At 34.9% G+C, this 25,732-nt stretch overlaps 1 protein-coding gene across 1 annotated transcript; it reads left to right on the top strand.

Moving 5' to 3' along the window:
* Positions 1-582: 582 nt before the first annotated feature.
* ACTR10 (actin related protein 10) lies at positions 583-25,406 on the top strand. Its single transcript, XM_065871421.1, has 13 exons — positions 583-776; positions 2,913-2,985; positions 4,892-4,974; positions 6,228-6,336; positions 7,980-8,087; positions 10,319-10,386; positions 10,661-10,740; positions 14,948-14,983; positions 18,626-18,705; positions 18,785-18,858; positions 21,413-21,494; positions 22,941-23,142; positions 24,455-25,406. The coding sequence occupies exons 1-13, from the start codon at positions 700-702 to the stop codon at positions 24,634-24,636; spliced, it is 1,254 nt and encodes a 417-aa protein (XP_065727493.1). The 5' UTR covers positions 583-699; the 3' UTR covers positions 24,637-25,406.
* The last annotated feature ends 326 nt before the right edge of the window (positions 25,407-25,732 follow it).

Here is a 25,732-nt window from a genome sequence, read left to right as displayed (position 1 = left end):
ATTAACTTTCAGCAGAATGACCACCAAATAAAAATTTGTCTGTACGTGTTCTTTTCTAAGGCATCAGTAGTACAGGCTTTGAAATCAGAAAGTCTTGGGGTCCAATCCTGGCTTGGCGGTGGGGCACTGGGAACATTACTTCGGTTCAAACACGTAAGGAGGTAACACCTACTTCCGATATTTCTTGCGAAGAATAAATGATAGGCAAAACACCTGGCACAGCAAATTTTGTCCCAAGACTTCAGGAATCAAAGCTTTTGGGGTTGTGACTTCTCTCAACGTTCTCTGCAGTGGACAGGTTCAGCGATCTAACCACAGAAGCTCTCGAAAAGACCCCAGCCCCTGCGCCACTTGAGGGCGTGTCCGGAGGGAAGGACCCAGGGGTTGGCTCCGCTCCAACTCGGGGCACCCGGCGCGCCTGATCGCCTCGGTCCTCTGCATCCCCCGCATCCAGATCAGCAGCTGCCTGCACCCGTACCTTCCTAGTCCCCGGGACGCGGGCTCCTGCGAGGGTTCAAAGCCCGACGCGGAGTGAGGCACAGCCAGGGACAGCCCGGGCCCCGTGCGCCGCGGCCACGCGAGGCCCCCGCCGTCGCCACCACCTGCGCGCCGTCGCCCCGGCCCCGCCCCCCGAGAGCCGAGAGCTGTCGGCAGCCGAGATCTGGCAGAGCCAGTCTCCTTACCGGCTTGTTTACTACCATGCCGCTGTACGAGGGCCTGGGGAGCGGCGGAGAGAAAACGGCGGTCGTGATAGACCTGGGAGAGGCTTTTACCAAGTGAGTGGCCGCGGCGCCAGCTGCCGTCGTCCCGAGGGGAGGGCGGGTAGCCGAGCCCCAGGCCCAGCCCGGGTCCTCGTCGCAGGCTCCAGAGGCGGCTTGTTCCGTCTCCACTTCTTCCCCCAGGACCCGCAAATGACGGCCCTTGTTATTTACACCGTGGGCGATGCAAATCCCGGGAATCCGGTGGAGCTGTCAGGTTCTGACTCCTAGAGAGGCCCAGGAGGCTTCAGGAAAGTTGCCTTCGTTGTCGCCCCGGTCGTCACCCCAAACTGAACGGACTCTTTGGGGTCATCTATGCATGGGATGACAGCGATGACCTAGGCCCCGCTTATCTGGCTTTATCTGCTTAGGGAGGTGGCAACCGAACTGTAATGCTTGATGACGACCTCCGTTATTAAGCATTTATTGAAAAGAGATGCTTTTGGTGTTGGAAATTCAAATACGTTTAAGACAGGGCTACTGCTTCCCAAGAGTAGGAAGTCGAATTAGGAAGGCTGAATGCATGAAAAACTGAAACCCTATAGATAATTCTCTAGAGAGTCTTCGTTGCTCCCACCCACCAACTCTTAGATTAGGAAATTTAACATTTTAAAAGGCAACTTGTAAACACTAGAGTAGTGGTTTTCAACCTTTTGGATGGCATAGATCCCTTTGACGACCGAAAGAAAGCCACAAATACACAAACCTTAAAATATTTGCACACAATTTCAGGGGTTGGTGGACCATCGCAGTGGTCCTTGGACTCCGGATTGAGAGCCCTTGTACCGCTCTCAAGAAAAAGGAACGTGACAGCCAGAATTGCATCTTCTATCTGAAATGGAAACATTTGAAAAAATTTTGTATATCTCTGAACAGTGCCTGACATGTAGTATGTATTTAATAACTATTTGTTGAACAAGTGGTCAAAAGAGCCTATTTAAGAATTGGAGGGAATTCCCTGGCACTCCAGTGGTTATGACTGGGTATTTTCACTGCCGAGGGCCAGGTTCAATCCCTGGTTGGGGAACTAAGATCCCACAAGGTGCCCAGTGCTGCCAAAGAAAAAAAAAAAAAAAAACAGGAAAATTGGACTTCAGGTGCTCCAGAATTGGATTAAACATAGTCCTTGGTTCATGTTATTCTCTTACTGTTCTAAGCAAGATGCTCCCATAATTATATATTTTTATTTATTTTTAAAGGTTTATTTAAATACCATAGTAAGTACCTTGAGGCTGACACCCAAAGATAATTATTTTAGGTATGCTGCGGAAATGAGAAATGGGACTACTATATAGGAGGACGGTTATTGACAAAGACAACAGGAGGGTGATAAGATGAGTTTGTGCATCCTGGGGAATTTGAGGAGCACTGGTACAAGTCAAGTAAACATGGGGATGTGACTAAAAGAAGATGGAGAGAGCTATTTGGGAATAGGAGGAGAGCAGTACTGAAAACCAGACAGGACAAGGAAAGATAATATTAAGACTAAACTTACATGGCAGTCCTTTTTAACAACATTTTTAGCAAAGTTTTGTTTTACGTGAAACAGAAATGGAAATACTTAAATACTCTAGAAAGGAGAATAGTTTTTTAAAAGGGTTGAAATATTTTATGCAATTTAAAAAATGATAGTGAAGACTAACAATATGGGCAGAATCTTATTTTATGAATTCATGATGTGTGAACAGTGTGATTATAATTATGTCACATATGCATAGTTTAAAAACTAGACCGAAGGAAATGCATCAATATGGAAGCTGATATTAGAATGATGGAATTATGAGTACCATGAATTATAGACATGAAGTCAGATAGTGGAGTACAGATTCAGGACTGTAGAGATGTGTTACCTAAAATTCAAGTAAAATTAAAAACAGAAAAAAAAGTAAATGCGACCCTAAAATAATACACTGGCTTATTTCACTGTCACTAATTTGAAACAATTTTATTTTTTACCTTTAATACATAATTATGAATAGATGGTATTTTAACTTTTCCTTAGTTTTTTTGTCCCTTTGAATACATCAGAGATGTTTCTAGTTGTTTTTGTGACCACTGCTTTGAAAAAAATACAGAAAAACTTGTTTCTGTGACAAATATATAAAAAGAATGTTATAATAAGTTGAATTGTTTAAATTTTCTATTTATTTGTAGATGTGGATTTGCTGGAGAAACTGGTCCAAGATGCATAATTCCTAGTGTGATAAAAAAAGCTGGCATGCCTAAGGTATTCTTTTTTTATGACAAATTAGCAAAATAAATGCTGTACTGTAAAATATTTTTAAATGTGACTTTAAATAAGATTGATTAGAACAGTGCTAAATGTATAGCTTAGACTGTATTCCAAGAAAACTTTTTTGATTCTTTATTTAGGTTTAATTTTGCATACCATAAAATTCATCTATTTTAAGTGTGCGATTCAGTGATTTTTAGTAAATATATCAAGTTGTGCAGCCATCACCACAGTTCAGTTTTAGAACATTTTTGTCATTCCAATAACATCACTAATGCCTACTTATAGTTAATCCCTATTCCCACCCCGAGCCCACCACGGATGTTCTTTGTTTTATAGATTTGCTTTTTCTATTTAATTTATATAAATGAAATTATATAACATTAAGAGAAAGTTTTTGAGCTCAATAAAATAATTGCCTGAGCCTTGTAATGTAATTATAGAATCATTTTATTCTTACTCTGTTCAGAATATGAGCCAGGTCCTCATTTCTTTATCTGTAATTCAAAAGACCTGTGAAAAACACATTTTTTAAAAGCAAGTCTTGCCAAAGTTAATTTTGTAGAGTAGGAATTGTAGAACAATAGAAAGAATAATTTTACATGCCATAAAATTTGCCTGTAAAATCAAATACAGATTTTTCTACCATAACTTAATATTTGCATTCCTGAAAAACCTCTTCTTGATAGCAAACAAAAACAGGTTTTGGGGAAAAGTCGGTTGGGGTAGATTATTTAAAACCCATGAAACTTTGTAATCCGAGCATTAGAAAAACAAAAATTAATACCTCAGGAAAAAGTTGGAATAGCTTTGAGTTGCGATTGAGTGTGGCTGGAAGCTCTCTTGGGGATATTTAAAATAAAATGAAATAATTGAAACTGTTGGTTGGTGGGTGCTGAGACAATGCAGATATAAAAATGAGCTCTGAGCCTCTCTGGCTATTGTTAAGGTGGGACCAGGAAGAAACACAGCCCAATAAAGAGTCTTGAAGGGGTCCACTCTGTTACGGGAGCCCCTGGTACACGGGATCATTTAAACTTTTTAAAAATAGATCTGAAAGAATGCTGATTTGTGTGACCACTGAGTTGATGACTTTCTTTACCTTGATGAAGGTTATAACTCTGCTGTCATCATTTCAGCTCCTCTTGCCTAATATGAACTGTACAACCTTCACATCATATAGACATTATTCCCTTATTTAACAAATATGAGCATATTTGTTTTCATAAAAGCACATATTGGAGCAGGATACAGTAAATGGAGCCCTTGTGATGTGTTAGTGTTGACTTAGCACCCATGGTTTGGTAGTGTTTACTTTAGTGCTAATGGTGCATGTTTTCATTTTTGCCACACATATTTATGAGCTGTTTACTTTGTTCCTGGCACTGTATCAGTTGAAGGAGGATATATCATAAGCAAGCCAGAAGTAGTTCTTGCCCCATGGAGTTTGTAGTCTAATGGGAAGGTAGACATTTTACAAGTAGTTAAGTGGGGTGATACTACAAAAGGAAAAGTGTCAATGCTTTGGGAGTAAATAACAGGGACTGAACCAAGTCTGGAGTATTTGAGGAAGCCTTTGATGCTTTTTAATTGATGCTGCTTTTTATCGGTGATGCCAAAATAATGTCAGATGGAAGAAAAATGTGATGAGTACAGCTCTTTACTTACTGTGGACACAGATTTTTATTCCATAAACCAAAACATTTTGTCATCTTGGACATGCCAGTTCTTAAACATTTCTACTTTAAGTGATTAATCTATATTTGATGTTTGTATCTATTCTCAATACAAATTGCTTTTGACTTATTATCAGAAAATCCATTAGAAAAATAAATAAGCATGTTTTAGTTTGAGATTATTTTATTATTATAAATTAATAAATCATTTTAATTTTTTATAGCCTATCAAAGTTGTACAATATAACATCAATACAGAAGAATTATATTCCTACCTAAAGGAATTCATCCACATACTGTATTTCAGGTAAAATGCAATTGTGTTTCCCCCACCCCCCAGCTTTTCCTAGTGCCCATCCTACTGATATTTGGTTGTATTATTTCTAATGCAAAAAAAAGGTTAATTTCCATTGCCATTTTAACTTTCTTATTTTCAATCTTTTCAAAAATATATTTGAAGACTAGGAAACTAGCAAGCATAAGGAAATACTGAAAATAAGTCAAATGTCCATTAATAAAGGGGATTGGATAATTTAATTATTGTACATCCATATAGTGAAACACTATATTGTCATTTAAAAAGTTCTGTATCTATATGTACTGATACAGAAAGATGTCTTAGATATTCTGATAATTGAAAACATGTTGCAGAACAACATCTATGGAATGAATATTTTTGTTAAAATATATACGTATACATACACAATAATGAAAATCTATAAAATGCTGTAAGTGAAAGTTTCTGGGTAGTAGAGGTATATGGTATTTTTGTATTTTCCAAGTTATAAGCTTCTATAATATTTGGAGTCTTGTGAGCATATACTACTTTTGTAGCTTAAAAAAAGAAAATATCTTTTTAATGGCTCAACTCAGTATTCATAATAGGCTATAGTTTTTGTTTTCTGAGATAAACGAGTTAATAGATATAAATTTCCTGACACAGTACATGGCACGTAGTAAGAGTTCAAAAATGTTATCTTTCTGTGGCATATATATTGATATATACCATGCAATACTACTGAGCCACAAAAAAACCCAGAAATTTTGCCATTTGCAGCAACATGGATGGATTTGGAGGGCATTATGCCAAGTGAAACAAGTCAGACAGAGACAGACAAACACTATATGATATCACTTGTTTGTGGAATCTAAAAAATACTACAAACTAGTGAATATAACAAAGAAGAAGCAGACTCACAGATATAGAGAGCAAACTAAGGGCTACCAGGGGCAACATAGGGGTGAGGGAGTGGGAGGCACAAACTACTGGGTGTACGATAGGCTAGGGGCTGTATTGTACAACACAGGGATAGAGCCAATATTTTGTAATAACTGTGAATGGAAAATAACCTTTCAAAACTGAATAAAAAATTTAAAAACACTTAAAAATTAAAAAAATGAAAACGTTATCTTTCACGGATAATAAAATGAAGATATCTTTTTGTTGTAAAGCTTCTTAAGTGAAGGTGGTACGATTTCTCTAATCTTAACAAATTGCATTATGTACCAAAATAAATACAAACTTTTATTTACTTTTAAAACAAAACTATCACTTTTCAGGCATCTATTGGTGAATCCCAGAGACCGCAGAGTTGTGGTTATTGAGTCGGTATTATGTCCTTCCCACTTCAGAGAGACACTCACTCGTGTTCTTTTCAAGTATTTTGAGGTACCTGTTTTTTATGTTGTTGTTTTTAGTAGGTACTCAAAGCTTAAACTAAAAGGTCCTCATCTTATTTCCTTCATTGGAAAGAGGAATTGGATGACAAAATAAACTGAATCCTTTACAAATTGACCGTTATTTTCTTTCTTTGTGTGGTTATTTCATGCGTAATAAGCATTTCATCTAATACTTAGATAATTGAAGGTTTCTTTTTATTGCTGTTTCCCTTGTTTGTTTATTTTAGTACAGGTTTTAAGTTTTGGGACTTTTTTCTGAAATTAAAAGTTATATTCTGTGCTGTGAAGTTGATGTTTTTCTTCCAGGTCTTTTCTAATTTTCATTGTTTAGTTATGCTGACTTGTTCTAAATTCTCCAATTCTTTCATTTTAGGCTTTAAATTCCCCTTAAATGGAGTATTCAAATAATGTCTCCCATAGAGTAAGTGGGCAGTGCCAGGAGTGACTCTTATATCTTGATATTAGTAATATTACTTGTAGCTTTCATTTTATAGGAGTCAAGATTATTTTAAAGACCAAAATTATGACTTAAATGATTACATTTCATAGTAGGCCAGAATCTTTATTATTTAACTTTTAAAAAGAATCTCTGCCTTAGGAATTTAGAGTTTTTCAGCAATTTAGAAGAATGTATAAAATGTGTATAGTATATAAGAAATTAAGCACATATAAATGTAATTTTCATACATTCTACTGAACACAAAATATATCAAAAATCACAATGTATTTATGAGATAAGGGCAGTTAATATTTCTAAGTTATAATTTAGTAAGACAGGCACAGAGAAACAGGTTACATACCCTCCTGTACTTACTGATGTCACTAATTCAGGAATTTGGTTTGCAATAGGGAGAACACAAAACACAGCAGGAAGTCACTTTAGCTCTTATCTGAATAAAATAGATGATTTTCTGTATTTTTACTTGAACTTAGCATTTTAGTTATATTTATGTTAGTATGCTTACCTGGTATATAACCAGAATACCTGCTGTACTTAGATAAAGGAAATATAGCCATTATTTTGTTTGCCACTTGGTTATTATGGACTTCCATATTTTGATTGAATATTTACCTGATATATGGGATGTCACCAGATCTGGCAAATTTTTACTGAAAAATGTCACTTAGAGCTAAGGATTTTTGTAGTTCTTCAATTTAATTTTAACTGCTATATTATAATATTTTTAGAATATAGTTCATATTGTGAACTTTGTGAATGAGGACAATCAAGAATTCTTCTTCTCTATTTCTATTTTGATGATAAAGGCATCTCTTTATTTTTTAAATTTAGCATCTTCCTTTGAATGTATGTTTCTGGACCTCTTCTTTTATCCTTTTCAGTTTTCCCTCCAAAAGAGAGAGAACTGAATTAATAAAAATGCTTCATAATTGTCATTTCAGAATGAAAAGACTTAGAGAACTTAAAGAGTGTTTCTATTTGTTACAGTGTATTTTGTTTATTGTGTAAATTCAAATAAATCAACTAATTCTTAATTTAGTGCCGTAAAATGGTTGAGTAGGTATCATAATTATGAATTTTTTCAAATATATTTGAAACGTAAAGGAAACACCTTCAACTACTGACATTCATTCTGGTTTTGTCGTTGTTGTTTTGGTTTTGTTGTTTTCTAGGTTCCATCTGTCTTGCTTGCTCCAAGTCATCTAATGGCTCTTCTTACACTTGGGATAAACTCTGCCATGGTCCTGGATTGTGGATATAGGGAAAGCCTGGTGTTACCTGTATCTTTTTTGTAAACCAGCTAATTTTGCAGTTTTTACTCTACTTTAGAATAATTAGGCTTATTACAAATTGTTTTTATTGCATCAAGCTATTTTGGGTTATCATGTACAAATATGACATATGTGGAAAAAATTCACAGGATTGTGAGACTTAAATTTACTTTTTGTAGAAATTGTCATTATGACTTGGTCCCAGTATAAACTCCAGAGATCAGACCTATTACGTTCAGTTTTTAAGAGGAATATCAGCTAATTAGGATGTGTCAAAGAAGATGGGTAGGATAGTCAAGTTCTAAGAAAAGATCATATGAAGAATAACTGGAAACAGAAATGAAAAAGTTAGGGACTTCCCTGGCAGTCCAGTGGTTGAGACTTTGCCTTCCAGTGCAGAGGGTGCGGGTTCGATCCCTGATTGGGGAGCTAAGATCTGACATGCCTCACGGCCAAAAAGCCAAAACATAAAACAGAAGCAATATTGTAACATATTCAATAAAGACTTTAAAAATGGTCCACGTCAAAAAAAAAAAAAAAGAAAAAGAAAAAAAGGCAGATGTAGATTAGCGGTTACCAGGGGCTAGAGGGAGTGTAGAATAGGGGAATGAAAAATAAATAAATAAAAATAAAAAATTTTTTTTAAATAAATGAGAAAGTTAAATCAAAAGTTAAAACTTAAATGGCAACGTGAAATCTGCTTTCAAACAGCTGAAGGGCTCAGTGTGGAAAAGTAAATAGATTTTTTTTTTCAATCTATTTCCTGAGGCTATGATGGGGGCAGTATGACAGCTAAGCTTCTTTCTAGTTGTATGATTTTGGTCAAGTAGCTTAATCTCTTTTGGGCTTAGTCTCATCTGTAAAATGGGAATTATAATAATTCCGCCTCATAGGGGCATTGTGTATCTTGAGTGAGATAATGTATGTAAAATATTTAGCATAAGACCTAGCACGTAAGTTGCACAGTAAATGCTGTAGTTTTTATATCATTTGCCATTAGGAAGAACTCCCTAGTAATTTAAGCTGTTCCACAATGAAATTACTGACTATAAACTGGTCCATTCCCCATCATTAGAAGAATTTAAGTAGAGTGTAGGTAAACATCTCTTAGAAATGTTACAGTAGACATTTGCTACATTTGAAAAGGAGCTTGAAGTACATAAATGCAAGACTCTTGCAATTTTGAGACCTATGTGTGTATTTATTAGAAGAAGTACTCATGGGAAGGAAATCAAGAATCATTAGCTCCTAAAGAACTAAATTAGGCAATAGCATTTTTAAATATAAAGTATTTTGTGTGTTAGTCCCTGTGACAAAAGTATTCTCTTCATTATATGATTGAAAGTTGAGATGGTAGTTGACCCGAGTTAATAGAAGTGTATAGCCAAGATATAAACCCATGTTTGTCTCCAAAGCCAGTGCTCTTAACAATATACTTTTTTCTTTTTCATAAATAATGTACTTATGAAACATCAGCAAAAACAATATATAAAATAAAGTAGCAAACCCACAGTACAGTATTGTCCACTGTCCTCTCAGCTCTGATAGAAATACAGTGTGAGACATACGTAATTTAAAATTTTTCTAAGAGCTACAAATTTTAAAAGTTCAGGGGCTTCCCTGGTGGCGCAGTGGTTGAGAGTCCGCTTGCCGATGCAGGGGACACGGGTTCGTGCCCCGGTTCGGGAAGATCCCCCATGCCACGGAGCGGCTGGGCCCGTGAGCCATGGCCTCTGAGCCTGCGTGTCCGGAGCCTGTGCTCCGCAACGGGAGAGGCCATTAGTGTATTTTATCTAGCCCAATGTATTTAAAATGCTATCATTTCAATATATAGTCAACATAATAAGTTATAATGAGATATTTTACAGGTTTTTTTTTTATTACTAAGTTTTCTGTGTTTGCCGTGGAGGTTATTCTTACAGCACATCTCAATTCGGACCAGCCACATTTCAGGTGCTCAATAGCCACATGTGGTCAGTGGCTGCATTGTTGGATACCCAAGTTCTAACGAATGAATTCTGTGTGTGTGTGTGTGTGTGTATATATGTGTGTATGTATATGTTTAACTGTTTTCTTTGGAGAAGGAAAAAGACTCTTTGATTTTTCTGTAACTCTTTTTAAAAAAAGAAATAAGAATTTGCCAGCCAAGCTGATTTAGAACAATAATGCAGAGGTGAAGAAAATACTGAGGGAAACACATTTTACCTCCTAAAATAGTAATACCCTTGACTACCTTATAGATATATGAAGGAATCCCAGTACTAAATTGTTGGGGAGCACTCCCCCTAGGAGGAAAAGCTCTTCACAAGTAAGTTTCTTGGCATTTAGCACATTTGCTTCACCTGTGCCAAAAAAACCATGCAAATTTTTTTACAGTGATTAATAGAGGACTTGTAGTATGGACATTCAATGTTATTTATTCCATTGTTTACTAGCCTTGAGTATATTCATCTTTTAAGGATAAAACCACTTTTATTTAAAGCATCATGATCTTTTATGAAGTAAAAGTATTAAATAAGAAAAGGATATCAGTTACATTATTGTAATTCCAGTAACTTTTTTTTTTTTTTTTTAATCTTCAGGGAGTTGGAAACTCAACTATTGGAACAATGTACTGTTGACACAGGTGCTGCTAAAGAACAGAGCCTTCCCTCTGTGATGGGTAAAATCATTATAAACTTTGAGTGGTTTACATTCCCTTTTCGTTCAACTCATTTCCGCCCCCCTCATTGCATAGCTATTCTCTTTTTCTCACATCACTCTGATGACATGGCTCCAATTATAAGGTCATCATTGAGCTGTTAATCACCAAATCCAGTAGTTGAATTTTATTCATTCTTTCCAGAACTTTTGACATTACGGATTATCATATACTCTTTTTTAAAAAATTTTATTGAAGTATAGTTGAATTACAATGTTGTTAATTTCTGCTGCATAGCAAAGTGACTCAGTTATACATATATATACTTTTTTCATATTCTTTTCCATTATGGTTTATCACAGGATATTGAATGTAGTTCCCTGTGCTATACAGTAGGACCTTGTCGTTTATCCATCCTATATATAATAGTTTGCATCTGGATTATCATATACTCTTTTTTTTTTTTTGATACGCGGGCCTCTCACTGTTGTGGCCTCTCCCGTTGCGGAGCGCAGACTCAGCAGCCATGGCTCACGGGCCCAGCCACTCCACGGCATGTGGGATCTTCCTGGACCGGGGCACGAACCCGTGTCCCCTGCGTCGGCAGGCGGACTCTCAACCACTGCGCCACCAGGGAAGCCCTGTCACATACTCTTGTTATTATCTCTTCCCTTGGCTTTCAGGACTTTTCTTCCTTTATGGTTTTCTCTTATTTCTCCAAGTATTCCTTCTTAATTTCCTCTGCTCTTGCTTTATCTGCTGATATTCTTCTAAGGGTTTATTTTTTGTTCCTTTTTTTCCTCCTACTGTCTTTTTAAAAGTGATCTCATGTGTTCCCGTAACTTCAGCTACATCAATATGCTGTTGGTTCTTAAGTGTATCACTGGGCCCAACCCTTCTTCTAAACTTCATATTCATATTTCCAATTGATTATTAGATATAAACTAGGCATCCCTCTCGGCACCTCAAACTTAAGACTTCCAGAAGTAAATACATTATCTCTTTCCCTAAATTCATTTTAACAAATCATGGTTAGATAAAGATAATATCTTACTGAGCTCCCATTTTAGATAACTGGGAGTTTATCAGTCCTTTCAATTCTCTCTCAGAAATCTCTTTTTCATCTCTTTTTTTTCTGTCCTCCACAACACAGAACATCTGAAAACAAAGACGTCAACTAGGCCCTCATTGCTTCTTGCTTGGATTATTACAGGAGCCTGCTTTTTGGACCCATGTAGTCTATTTCACACTGTTAGCAGGAATAACTTTCACAAAATTAATCTGATTACATTTCTCTTTTGCTTGAGAATTTTTGCTGGCCTCCACAAGTTAAAATCCAAATTATCTGTTTGATATGCATGTTTCTTCACAGTCCGACTTTATTCTACCTCTTAGCTTTAACTACTAAACTCAACCCTTTGCACCTTATTTCAGCTACAGTAAATTTCATACATCTTCCTGGCACCATTGTTCTTCGACAACCCTGTGCCTTCATTTATACTATTTCTTTACCTGGGATGTTTTTCTTTACCTATTTGGGTTTTTGATCCCTCTACATGGCTCAACTGAAAGATCATCTTAATTGTGAAACCTTCCTCATTTTCCCTAAGCAGAATAAATTGCTCCCTTCTCTGTTACACCCTCAGCAGTATTTATTATAGTACATATAACAGCCTCATTTACCTGATAACTGTTTCCCTCAATAGACTTTGAGAATCCCTGTCTTATTTATTTTTCAAGTGCCTGGGCACTGAATAAATGTTGGAAAGAGAAAGGTGGGTTGTTAGGACATTTATCCTTGCATATATTGTTTTCATGTTGTTCTTTAGGTAGTTAAGATAATAGCACATTCTTCATTCTGTAGATCAGATTATTATTTTTCTATTCCAGATAAACTTTGTTACCTTTTTAGTATATCATGATGACAGTTAGTTAATAAAAGATACCCAAAGGTAATAAGTTTAGTGTAGCATCCCAAGTTTGTTTTCTCTTTTTTTTTTTTTTGTGGCCACGCCACGGCATGCGGGATCTTAGTTCTCCGACCGGGGATCGAACCCATGCCCCCTGCAATGGAAGCGCGGAGTCTTAACCACTAGACCGCCAGGGAAGTCTCCCAGATGTTTTTAATAAAGCTCTTCACTAAAACTATGACATTTCCTTAAAATTCTAAACTGTATGTTCTTGGATACCCCTTCCTTTAACCAACTATCTTGGACTGTGATTCTAATCTTTCCCTCTCATATGCCCCAAAAATCTTGAGTCTGCAATCCTAATAATTGAGGAATTAAATCATATCACTGTTTGCTGAAGGATCCACTTAGGAGGATCAGAAATGCAAATGTATTTTAAATATCTCTTGTCAAGATCCTTAGCAAAGATTAGATATAAGTCTTACATATACTGGGATATCCTTAAGTGAACTTTGAATGAGCCTCTTTCATTTAGTATTTAGAACCTAGTTCAAAAAAGAATGAATATACTACCTTAAAACTTACAAAGACTAACTTAAGTACATTGATTTGAAAAGTGTACAGTTGAAAAGTAAATTATATATAAAATATTGTACTTCTTATTCTCCTAAATTAGCTGAAATTTAAATATGATTTTTCAAAGCCAGAGCCAGTGAATGCCTCTTATTTCTACTCCTCATTTGCAAAGTTTAAATGGCTGTGATTATTCCCTAAGATTGAAAAGTCCCTTCCCAAAGCACCATCTATGCCCAGCTAAAATAAGCCCTTTATTTTGAAGCCTGCCTTCCATGTTGCCTAAAGAAACCTCTTTTTCATATTACCAAATGTCTCTGGCACATGTTGGAATTTATTTGAATATTCCTAGAGAGAGTTTAGCACATGCGAAAAGTTATGGTTTTTAGCACTTACTCTTAAATTTGCAGGTTCTTATAATCTAGTTACATTTCTCTTATCTATTCATAGCCAGGTTTAAATCATTTTGGAAATCTTTATCCCCCTGTGAGATAAATTTTAACATTTAACAATAGGAGTCTTCAAACTTTTTGATCACACACTGACTGCATAGTAAAAAAATTTTGAGCATGTACCTGCAATACATATTTATGTCTATATTTATTTATAAACTATATGTGTATCATTATTACTGTATTACAAAACACAAAGGTAAGAATTTGGAAAGGACAATATAATAAAGGTAAAATAATAATTCTCAAGTCATACTTACTAATGGTAAATTTTTTTTGCTCCCTCTCAGAAAAGCAATGTGATTAAATATTGTTTATTATTTTTAAAAGGTTATGACTTAACATTTTGAAAGTGTGGTTTTAATTTTATCTTAATTCTTAGTTTCAGTAGCTGTCATAACGTAAAGATGTAGCTAACAAGATATGTAGCTCCAGATGGAAGAAGTGCCTGATTACCCTTATTAAATCATGATTCCTTTTGTAGCTATAAACTTCTGTCTTCATTGATATAAATAATTTGTTCTTACAGATCAATCAGAATATTTTTACGTACTTAACAATGAGTTAAAAATTCTGAGTTTAGAAGATTCTAAACTTAGAAAACTGTTTCTGAGTCTGACTTGGAAACCTAGATTTATTGGCAACAAAATCACATAACAGTGGTAACATATGCAAATATTATCTTCTAAAGTCATCCTGTATTATATAGGTTTCTTTGAATAGCTACTTTCTCACTCATTTTTTAAAATGTCACGTTTACCTTGAAAAAAATTAAAAGCCTGTGTGTGATCCTTTTTACAAATATGTATTAGGGCATGTCACTGACAGTCATTTATTATCACAGAAAAAGTAAGCAAACTTGAAACTTCACTCTTTGTAAAAGAAAAGTAAATAGCTCATGTTTAAGCCTTACCATTTCTTCTAAGTACTTTAACACAGATAACCAGCAAATCTTTTTATGGTAGAAAATATTTTCTTGGTCAATTCCTATCTACTGCCAATTATTCTATGATATTTTTAAGGTCTTATTTTTATCAAATTTATGAGTATTAGTGACTTTCTTCAGCACCTTGTGCACATCTGGCTTCAACTTCCGTGCTTTGGCTCGGCTTCGAATGCTGAAGTTTCTTCCCTAAAAGCAAAGTTGATTTTTTTATTTGGCTTTTAAAAAATTATGGTACTTTAAAATTTTTTTTTAGGTTGCTGAAATGGAAAATGGAAATGTGAATACAATTTTACAGACTGTTTCTGCTTGTAAAGTTCTGTAGTTCTAAATAAAAATTTCTGTTTTAGGTTCAATTCCAGAAGGTATCTTGGAGGACATTAAAGGTAAACTAAGTTCCCATTTTTGTCCCCTTCATCATTAAGTATTCATTTGGAGGGCAAGTGTTTCTAAGTATTTACACAGATAATAAAATATATTAAATTCATAATGTAATATCCTAAAAATATTTAACATTTAGGCTATAGAATAACGTAAATAAAATATTGTTTTTCTTCAGATTTATGGAAGCTTTTGGTATTACTTTTTTTTTTTTGGCCACACCATGCGGCTTGCAAGATCTTAGTTCCCTGACCAGGAATTGAACCCAGGCCTTCGGCAGTGAAAGTATGGAGTCCTAACCACTCGACCACCAGAGAATTCCCTTTTGGCATTACTTTTGATGTATTATTATTTTTATTTATTTATTTATTCATTTATTTTTTGCGGTACGCGGGCCTCTCACTGTTGTGGCCTTTCCCGTTGCGGAGCACATGCTCCGGACACGCAGGCTCAGCGGCCATGGCTCACGGGCCCAGCCGCTTCGCGGCATGTGGGACCTTCCCGGACCGGGTTACGAACCCTTGTCCCCTGCATCGGCAGGCGGACTCTCAACCACTATGCCACCAGGGAAGCCTGATGTATTATTGAAGAAACTTCTCAATGATAGAGTATAGAGAGTTACTAGGGAATTAGTAATTTTCACAGTATGAATTAACAGTTACATTACTTATGAAAGCCACTGATTTTATGTTGTTTAGCATTTTTTTAAACTCTAGTATTTTAAAGGTCATTTTTATAAGGTCAGTCATTTTACTGACTTCAGAAATTCTACAGTTGGGTAAAGTATATTAGATTCACTTTAATAAGATATGTTACTTCTCCTTTGCTAGAGTGTATTTTTATGATAATATTTAAATTGAGTTTTCTGGTATTTTGATTCACTAAAAGGAAAAGCAGTTAAACTATAATGTAATGTTCTTCATTACTGAAAGTGTCATGTAAAATTAATACTCTAGAATATTTAATAGAGAATTAGACAATAATGGATTTTAGAGTTAAATGGGACCTGGAGATAATCTGGTACAATTGGGTCCCTGAAATATTTAGTGATTTGTTCAGTGTCACACAATAGGTAGGGTTAGACCTAGGGCTGCAAAATGGATCTTGTTCTTCATTATATTGCTTACTTATGTTGTATAATTACCTAAAATCTCTTCAGTTATTATAAAATTTCAGTCATTGGTACATGCTTATTGCAAAAGCTCAAATAATACAGAAATATCTCAAGTGAAATAGTTTCCCTTTCGTTCTTCCAGTCCTATCCCCCATGATGTAACAGTTGATAATTCCTTGGAATGTTTCTTTCCATATAGCTTCCATCTTGTGAAAAGATGTTCAACTTTCCCATTACCCAGGGAAACATCAGATTGGCAAAAATTTGAAAGATAGACATTTAGTATTCGTGAGATTATGGGAAAATTAATATATTGCTATTAGTAAGAATTGAAAATTAAACTCTTTGGAAAGCATTCTGACATATATATAAAAATTGAAAAGTGTGCATCCTATCTAAGAGGGTATGTTGAATGAAATTTGGTTACTTCATAATAAGGAATATCATATAGCTTTTATTTATTTGGTTTTTAAAATATTTATTTAATTTTTGGCTGCGTCGGGTCTTAGTAGCGGCACACAGGATCTTTTGTTGCGGCGCGTGGGTTCTCTCTAGTTGTGGTGCACAGGCTTAGTTGCCCCTGCATTGCAAGGTGGATTCTTAACCACTGGACCACCAGGGAAGTCCCACCATATAGCTTTTTAAAAGGAGGAGCTAGATGTATTGATTTGGAAGGATATCCATAATGTATTAAGGGAAAAAGCATGTTGCTGAATAATATGTACAATAGTAACCCGTTTCTGTTAAAAACAAATATGCAATACGTACACATACTCTTGCCCGCTCATTTATATTAGTTACTTATGTAGTACCTACATTTTTTTCAATTATTTTAAAATCCTTAAGTGTAATTTATCTGTTCTTAGATTTTTAATTCAATGAATTTGGTTTCCTTAAAGAACACCTTCATATGCCAAGTATGTAAGATGTTGAAGTCTAAGTATTTACCTTGCTTAGTTATGAGGACTTAAAGTATAAAATATGTAAGTAACTTGAGCACGTAGCTTACTATCTAGCATATTAGCATATTGTAAACTCTTTTTTTTTAAATTGAAGTATAGTTGATTTACAGTGTCTTAGGGTACAGCAAACTGATTCAGCTTTATATATTCTTTTCTTTTTTTTTTTTTTTGGCTGTGCCATGCAATCTATGGGATCTTAGTTCCCCGACCAGGGATCAAACACATACATTGGGGGCACAGAGTCTTAACCACTGGACTGCCAGGGAAGTCCTCAGTTATATATATATTCTTTTTCAGAATCTTTTCCATTATAGGTTATTACAAGATTTTATTGAATATAGTTTCCTGCGCTATACAGTTCTTGGCATATTGTAGATTCTTAACAAATATATTTTGAATTAGTAAATGAAAAGAATTTTGTATAATATATAAGTTTATGTCAGCATGTTTTGCAAGTCATTAACCAAATCTTTAGATTTCTTGCTCTCAACATCAATTTTTAAAAATTAATTAATATATTTATTTGGTCTTCATTGCTGCACATGGGCTGTCTCTATTTGCGGCGAGCGGGGGCTACTCTTTGTTGCAGTGCACTGGCTTCTCATTGCAGTGCGTTCTCTTGTTGTGGAGCACGGGCTCTAGGTACACGGGCTTCAGTAGTTGTGGCACGCGGACTCTAGAGTGCAGGCTCAGTAGTTGTGGTGCACGGGCTTAGTTGCTCCATGGCATGTGGGATCTTCCCGGACCAGGGCTGGAACCCATGTCCCCTGCAATGGCAGGCGGATTCTTAACCACTGAGCCACCAGGGAAGTCCCTCAACATCAATTTTGTCTCTACTTGAAAAAATTTTTTATTCCTTACCTATTTCTGAAAATAATTTGCACCCGCTTATTATAAAAGGTACTTTGCAATAGAAATAATCTTTAAAAGAATAAATGTTCATAGTTAAAGAAAAGATATAGTGTGCAAGAGGGAGAAAATTATCATGCCAGAAAACCCTAAACTAAGGAGCGTTACTGTAACTAAGACCAAAATTTAGCTTTGTGTTCTGACCAACCAACATTTTTTAAAAAGAATAGGATAGATAAGTAAGATTAGATATAAATCAATCTGGTTCAAAGAGATATGCTGTTCAATTAGAATGGCTACATTTTCATGATGCTAAAATTTATTTTTATTATGGTACTCTTTATACAAGGAATATCAAAGAACATAAGTTTCCTCAAATATGGTTTTGGTTTTTTTTAATGTGGCTTTGTGGAAGACAAACATGGAACATGTCTTATGATTCCTCAGTGAATGAAAAGTTTTTTATATGTGTATAAATTGTCATAAGCTAACTAAAGACGGAGATAGTTTATAAAATTGGAAGGAACAGATGATTAACATGTCCACTTGAATAGAATTGTTTTAACTGGGACATTGATTCAATCACAAACCATAACAACTAAAGACAGATAGTTTATAAAATCGGAAGGAACAGATGATTAACATGTCCACTTGAATAGAATTGTTTTAACTGGGACATTGATTAAATCACAAACCATAACAATGTCTCCTTTTCTTTTAAGTGCGCACTTGCTTTGTTAGTGATCTGAAGCGTGGACTAAAAATCCAAGCAGCAAAATTTAATATTGATGGGAATACTGAGGTAAGCTAAAAATAAATGTATATTCATTTTTTCAGAGGTTGTAATTTGTATACTTATGCTTATGATACTTATATTTCAGCGTCCCTCACCACCCCCAAATGTTGACTACCCATTAGATGGAGAGAAGATTTTACATGTCCTTGGATCAATCAGGTTAGACCTTAATTTTTATGAGCAAAATAATGAACTAAAATAAATTTTTGGCCTTAATATTTGTATAAGCCTTTAGTATTGTTGATTTAATAATTATGTGTTTTTCATTAAGCCTCATCATTCGTGTTTATTTTTATTATTCGACTTTTTAATGTTTTAAAACTTAAAAAAAATTTTTTTTTCTGTTCTTCAAAGTAATTCAGAATCAACCATTCTTTGAGATGGAGAATAAAGTATGATACTTTAAAACAGGATTCATCAAACTTTTTCTGTAAAGGACCAAATGGTAAATACCTTAGGATTGGTGGGCCATATGGTCTCTGTTGCACCCACTCAGCTGTACAGTTGGAGTGCAGAATCAGCCATAGGCAATGTGTAAATAAGTGAGCATGACTTGTGTTCCAATAAAACTTTATTTGCAAAAACAGACAGTGGGCTGGATTTGGCTTGCAGGCCATAGTTTGCTGACTCCTGCTTTAAAACATTGTCTTGTTAGAAAGAATGCATTCTTCCAAATATACTAAATCTTTAGGACCAGTTAGTAATCCACCTTTTTATTATTCATTATTCAGTCTGATGATGCAATATAAGTTGTCAGGGACTTACATGATTATATTGGTAACAATGTAATTTTTGTTTATACCCAAGCTGTATAAAATTTGTATTATAAAAGTTTCATCTGTAAAATATTAGATCAGAAGATGCACAGAAAAGAATTATATAAATATAGAAGATCCTGTTAGATTTTGAGATAATTAACATAGAGGTTGAGATACTAGAAGGATGAACATAAATATACAGATGTTAAAGGTAGTAGGTTGGGGAAACAAAAAAGTGAGAATGTAACACTTTTTGGTAGTAAGTTTTTATCATTTTACCTTTTATTTAAGTTATATTCACTAATTTACTACGTTAAAATTTCTCCTGATTGTTTAGTGGAGCCCAGAATAAGAGAAGAAAATAAGTGTTTATTTTCTACCATAATATTTCATTGCTTAAGTGATAATTGTTAAATTATGTCATTTCAATATCAAATTAACTGACAAAGATTTGGGAAAAGAAAACTGATGCTTTGTGAGTATTTAGCTCAACTGGTAGAAGCAAAAGTACACAGGCATAGAGGCAAGTGGCTGACTAACTATGAGTGAGTGACTGTTCAGCATACTGTAGACCTCAGTATACTGTACTAACAAAATCGACAGTTAGGAAGTAGGTTGAATATCAGGAAGAGAATTTTATGTTTTGAAAAAGATTCAAAAATCTTTAAAGTAGTATGCATAGTATGGTCCCAGTTTTATTTTAAAAGATATTGTATGTATATGTATATGTATAGCTTTATATTGCATTGGTTAGGGTTCAGTTTGTTTACCAGTTATACAAACCTGAAAATAGTGGCTTCGACAAGATAGAATTTGTCTGTCATTTAAAAGAAGTTCCGAGGTAGATAGTCCAAGGATGGTATGATAACTGCTACCAGTGACTCAAGCTTCCTTCCACCTATCATCTTTGAGGTGTAGCCCTTGTCCTTGGGGTCCAGGGTAGTTGGTAAAGTTAGCTACTCCATCCGTGTTTCAAGCATGCAATCCTAGGAAGGAAAAGAGAAAAATGCTTCCTCTCCTTTTAAAGTGGACTTTCTAGCAGTCCCACATACTACTTTTGCCTCCATCTCATTGTCCGGTACTTAGCTATATCTAGCTGCAAGGGAGGCTGATAAATACAGTGTTTCAACTGGGGAGGGGCATTGTATCCAGCTTATAGGAGTTTTTTCTTTTTTTCTTTTCAAATAATTACAGATTCACAGGAAGTTGCTAAGATAATATAGAGAGGTCCCATGTACTCTTCACCCAGTTTCTCCCAACGGATACATCTTATGTAACTATAGTACAATATCAAAACCAGTAAATTGGCATTGGTGCAATGTGTATATATTGTTCTGTGTAATTGTATCACATGTAGATTTCCATAATCAGCACCACCACGATCAAGATATAGAACTATTCCATCACAACAAAGATCTTCCTTGTGCTACCAAAAATAACCCTAATAGTTCTATATCTTTTAATTTGAAAATGAACAGGCACATGAGTATTTTATTAGGCAACTAGCCATCTTTGCCATGTATTGTTTTTAAAAACAAAGAAATACTTTGGGCTGGGTGGGGGAGGGTCTTGTCTGGTTTTAAATTTGTTGTATCACTACTGATCTGCTTGTTGAATTCTACCAACTATTACAGAATTTCGCTCCTTTTCTGTTACTAGGTTTAAGGTGGACAAAATATTTGTAAATCTATACATAATAATAATAGTTATAGTTAGTACTTAGGGAGTACCTCCTATGTGCCAGGCACTGTTCTATTAACTCATTGAATCTCTATCACAGCACCTGTGAGGCAAGTGCTATTATTTTTCTCATTTACAAATGCAAACACCTTGTGTTTTAACCATTACTCTACATTAATATAGTACTGGTACCTAAAAATATGTCAGTAGAACTAATGGTATGTACTATGTCATATTATGTGATGCCAACAAAACACTGTTTTTAATCTCATTAGAGATTCGGTTGTGGAAATCCTTTTTGAGCAAGATAATGAAGAGAAATCAGTTGCCACTTTAATATTGGATTCCCTTATGCAGGTACTTTTATTTTGTAAAAGGTTTCAATTTATGAATACAGCCCTTTACAGAGAAATTTTAAAAATCATATTGTCTGTATTTTTAATTTTAGCCATTAGTTACATTTTTTAGCTTTTATGTGAAGTTTTATAGTTAATGAGTTTCACTTTGGCACTTATATATGATACCCACAACATTTCAAACCCGGGATAATACATTCTATAGGCACATCATGCATTTTTTCCATGACAACGATAACAGATTTTTATTTTGTACCTAGTATGGCTTGTAGTTTCTTCAAATGTAGGTTTGTGTAGTATTAAGTTTTTCATTCCACAAGGTATATGTCTCTTTTGTTTAATGACTGTGGGACCATAGAACTCCTATAAAATACTATCACTTTGGGAGATATTGTCTACCTCTATGGCTCTACTTGAGGACTTTATGAAAAACATAACATCATTGAAGGACTGTAACATTCCTGATGCTTAGAGAGAACTGTTGTGGAAACAATTTTTCTAAGAATGTTATCTTCCCACTCGATAACAGGCTCTGGATATAGTGGATATAGTACCTTAGAAAAATCAGGTTTCCACATGTTTTCCTTACTAAAAAAGAAACGAAAAGTTATTTCTTCTCATGTTCTTTGCTCAACTCAGTCATTCTACCCTGAAAATGAGTAATATTCCCATATTACTACTATATTCCCTGTGGAATTTAAAAGTCTACACTATTAGCTTTTTAAATCTTTAAGGATTTATATAAATACATGATAATATTATCATGGGGTTTATTTGCCACTTGAAAAACTCTTATTAAAGAAACCTTGCTGTAGCCCTTTTTGAGGGGTGGGATGAACTAGGAGATTGGGATTGACATATATACACTAATATTATAAAAAAGATAACTAATAAGAACCTGCTGTATAGCACAGGGAACTCCACTTAGCTGTACAGCAGAAACTAACACAACATTGTACAACAATTATACCCCAATTAAAAAAGCAAAAAGATAAAAGGGCTTCCCTGGTGGCGTAGTGGTTAAGAATCCTCCTGCCAGTGCAGGGCATACGGGTTCAAGCCCTGGTCCGGGAAGATCCCACATGCCGTGGAGCAACAAAGCCCATGCGTCATAACTACTGAGCCTGCGTGCCACAACTACTGAAGCCCACGCGCCTAGAGCCCGTGCTCCACAGCAAGAGAAGCCACTGCAATGAGAAGACCACACACTGCAATGAAGAGTAGCCCCCGCTCGCCACAACTAGAGAAAGCTCGCACACAGCAGCGAGGACCCAATGCAGCCAAAGACAGATAGATAGGTAGATAAATAGATTAATTAATTAAAGAAAAGAAACCTTGCTGTGGCTCTTTTTTGTAACAAATGATCACCTAATAATCTGTATATTTTCTTAAATTCAATCAAGCATTATTTATAGTTAATTCTTTTTTTCTTTCTCTTTAATAACAGTGCCCAATAGACACTAGGAAGCAACTAGCAGAGAACTTGGTAGTTATAGGTGGCACGTCTATGTTGCCAGGATTCCTCCACAGACTACTTGCAGAAATAAGGTATTTGGTAGAAAAACCAAAATATAAAAAAACACTTGGCACCAAGACATTCCGAATTCATACTCCACCTGCAAAGGCTAATTGTGTAGCCTGGTTGGGAGGTAAGAACTGCTTTTTTTTCTTTTTTGTTTTTGTCTTTGTTTTTGTTTTGTCCATACCACGTGTCTTGCAGGATCTGAGTTCCCCGACCGGGGATTGAATCCAGGCACTCCAGCAGTGGAAGTGTGGAGTCCTAACCACTGGACCGCCAGGGAATTCCCAAGAATTTCACTTTTAAAAATAATGATTTTATAGTAATTGGTTCCTGAATGACATTACTAATGGTTATATTAGAACAGATCATTCATTGTTCGAAATTGTGTACTTAGTAAACTAATAGAACTATTAAATAATTTTCTTTGAACATTTACTTTTCCTTAAATTATTAGTTTTCAGAATTATATACTTATTTCTCTTATCATTTGCACTTCTATTTTTTTTTTCAGTGAACTCTGTCCAATTAAAGTCATCCCGCATAATGATAGTGATAGCTATGCATTTATTTTAATTATGCTACCATTGCTTAAAACACTTGTTTTAATTCCTTACAAAGCTAATTTGTGAGCCATATATGAAAACTGATCTCTTTATTTTATAATTACAGTATATTTTGTGACTGAGTTTATTGAATGTTTTAGGTAATGATAGTTTTATTAGTTTTATTGAAATATGGAAATAGCCTAATAAAGAGACTACTTTGAAGAGAGAACAGTCATAGATGTGTATATTTGTGTAAGTTCTGATGTGTGTCTTACGATGCAGTTACAGCTCATAGGTATCAGGATCATTTAGAGAAAAAAAACAAGTCTTGAGATTTTAAATTGATACGTATTATATTTCTTATAAAGTAGAATTTGGTCAAAATGTAATTTTGATCTAGGAAGAATGGATTTGGTCACTAAGTTATTTTTTTGAAACTGCCTTGTGGGTCTTTATAAGGTCTTCAGCATAGACTCTTAGGATACTATGGTTGGCTTATTGAGTTTTGCACTGCTGTTTTTTTACTGACATATAGTCTTAGAGTGTGGCAAAGAAAACTAAGATTATTATTTCTTGTGTTTACACAGAGTTGAAAATACTTCCCACCTTACTCTACCTCACTCTACCTGCATTTAAACACAGTAATACTTATCATTTTCACTATAATCTAGTTTAGAACATTTAAGTTAGTTTCAACACAGGAGTTATGGCTTAGCCTGTTTTTCAAAATATAGGATATAGAACAACTTAACCGGAATTAATTTGAAGACTGTGAATATGCATTACTGAATTTTACCTATTATCTCTTGTCATATAATTAAGTGGATGTATGTGTACATAAAATTTTCCAGTAAAAGTTTTCATATCAGCTATAAAAATATGTTTACCACACAGGAGCTATTTTTGGAGCACTGCAAGACATACTTGGGAGCCGTTCAGTCTCAAAGGAATATTATAACCAGACAGGCCGTATACCTGATTGGTGTTCTCTTAATAACCCACCTTTGGAAATGATGTTTGATGTCGGGAAGGCTCAACCACCTCTGATGAAGAGAGCATTTTCCACTGAGAAATGAAAGTTTGATTAAAATTCAGCTTTGCTTCTTTTCAAATATCTCATCAATTACAAGCAAACTGTACAGAGTATATAGGATGGTGTTAGAGACGACTTTAGTAGAAGTGCAAGCGTTTCTGTAATTATACTTCACATTAGTATTTAATCATTTTGCCTTTGGTGTAATGGTAGAATGATAGCTGATGCTTATTGAAATTAGTTGTATTTATATCAATAAAATATAGTAAAGCAGTTAATTTTGGAAGTTTGTTACATAGTTCATTTTTCAAAAAGAATAAAAACATTGTCCCTCCACAATTCACATAATCTGTCCTGGGCATTGGAGACTTCATTAATTTCATTGTGTTCAACAATTATTTTATTTAAAGAATAATGTTACCATTTCCAGTTATTTTAAATATTAACATGGGTCTGTGTCTTAAAATCCTTTTGTTTTGATGTTTGTGTCCATGTTATAATTATGCTACTTTTGGGCTGAGAATGTTGGGTAGCATAGTTAAGCATTTGGTAAGGAAAGTGGGGAAATGTTCACTTTTTAACTTTACTGTTTATTTTATGAATTGCTAAGAAAAAAGATATTTCATTTTTATGCGGAGATACTCATTTTATGCATTTTTATGAAACTGCTTTATAAACATGTATTCATAATGTCTTTAATCTTCTCTTTTTATCTTCTAAGGCAGGGGTTCTTTGAAATATGTACTCAGTCATTATTTAATTTTTATTTTTGTTTGTTTTTCTTCCTTTGTTTTTAATGAACTGCCTCTTACTAGAATTTTGCTGGTTTCATTCTTTCTAAGTACCTATGAAGATGGGAAATATATGCATATGTATGCTCATAGTCCTGAAGACCGATTATGAATTTATACATTTTCTAGACTATATATCCCAAGTCCATTTTTACTCATAGTTCAATCATTTTGATTGTCCTTTTTCTGGATCCTTCCTACTTTTGCTATATGATTTATGTATGAAGATACCAACACCAAGTCACACTTGAAAGAGCTGGTTCCTGGCATTAAGAACAGGAAAGGATTGGGGCTTCCCTGGTGGCACAGTGGTCGAGAATCCGCCTGCCAATGCAGGGGACACGGGTT

Source organism: Phocoena phocoena, chromosome 2, assembly GCF_963924675.1.
Source record: "Phocoena phocoena chromosome 2, mPhoPho1.1, whole genome shotgun sequence".
Taxonomy (NCBI): domain Eukaryota; kingdom Metazoa; phylum Chordata; class Mammalia; order Artiodactyla; family Phocoenidae; genus Phocoena; species Phocoena phocoena.
The sequence above is the reverse complement of the archived record's forward strand: the minus strand, read 5'-3'. Positions and strand labels throughout refer to the sequence as shown.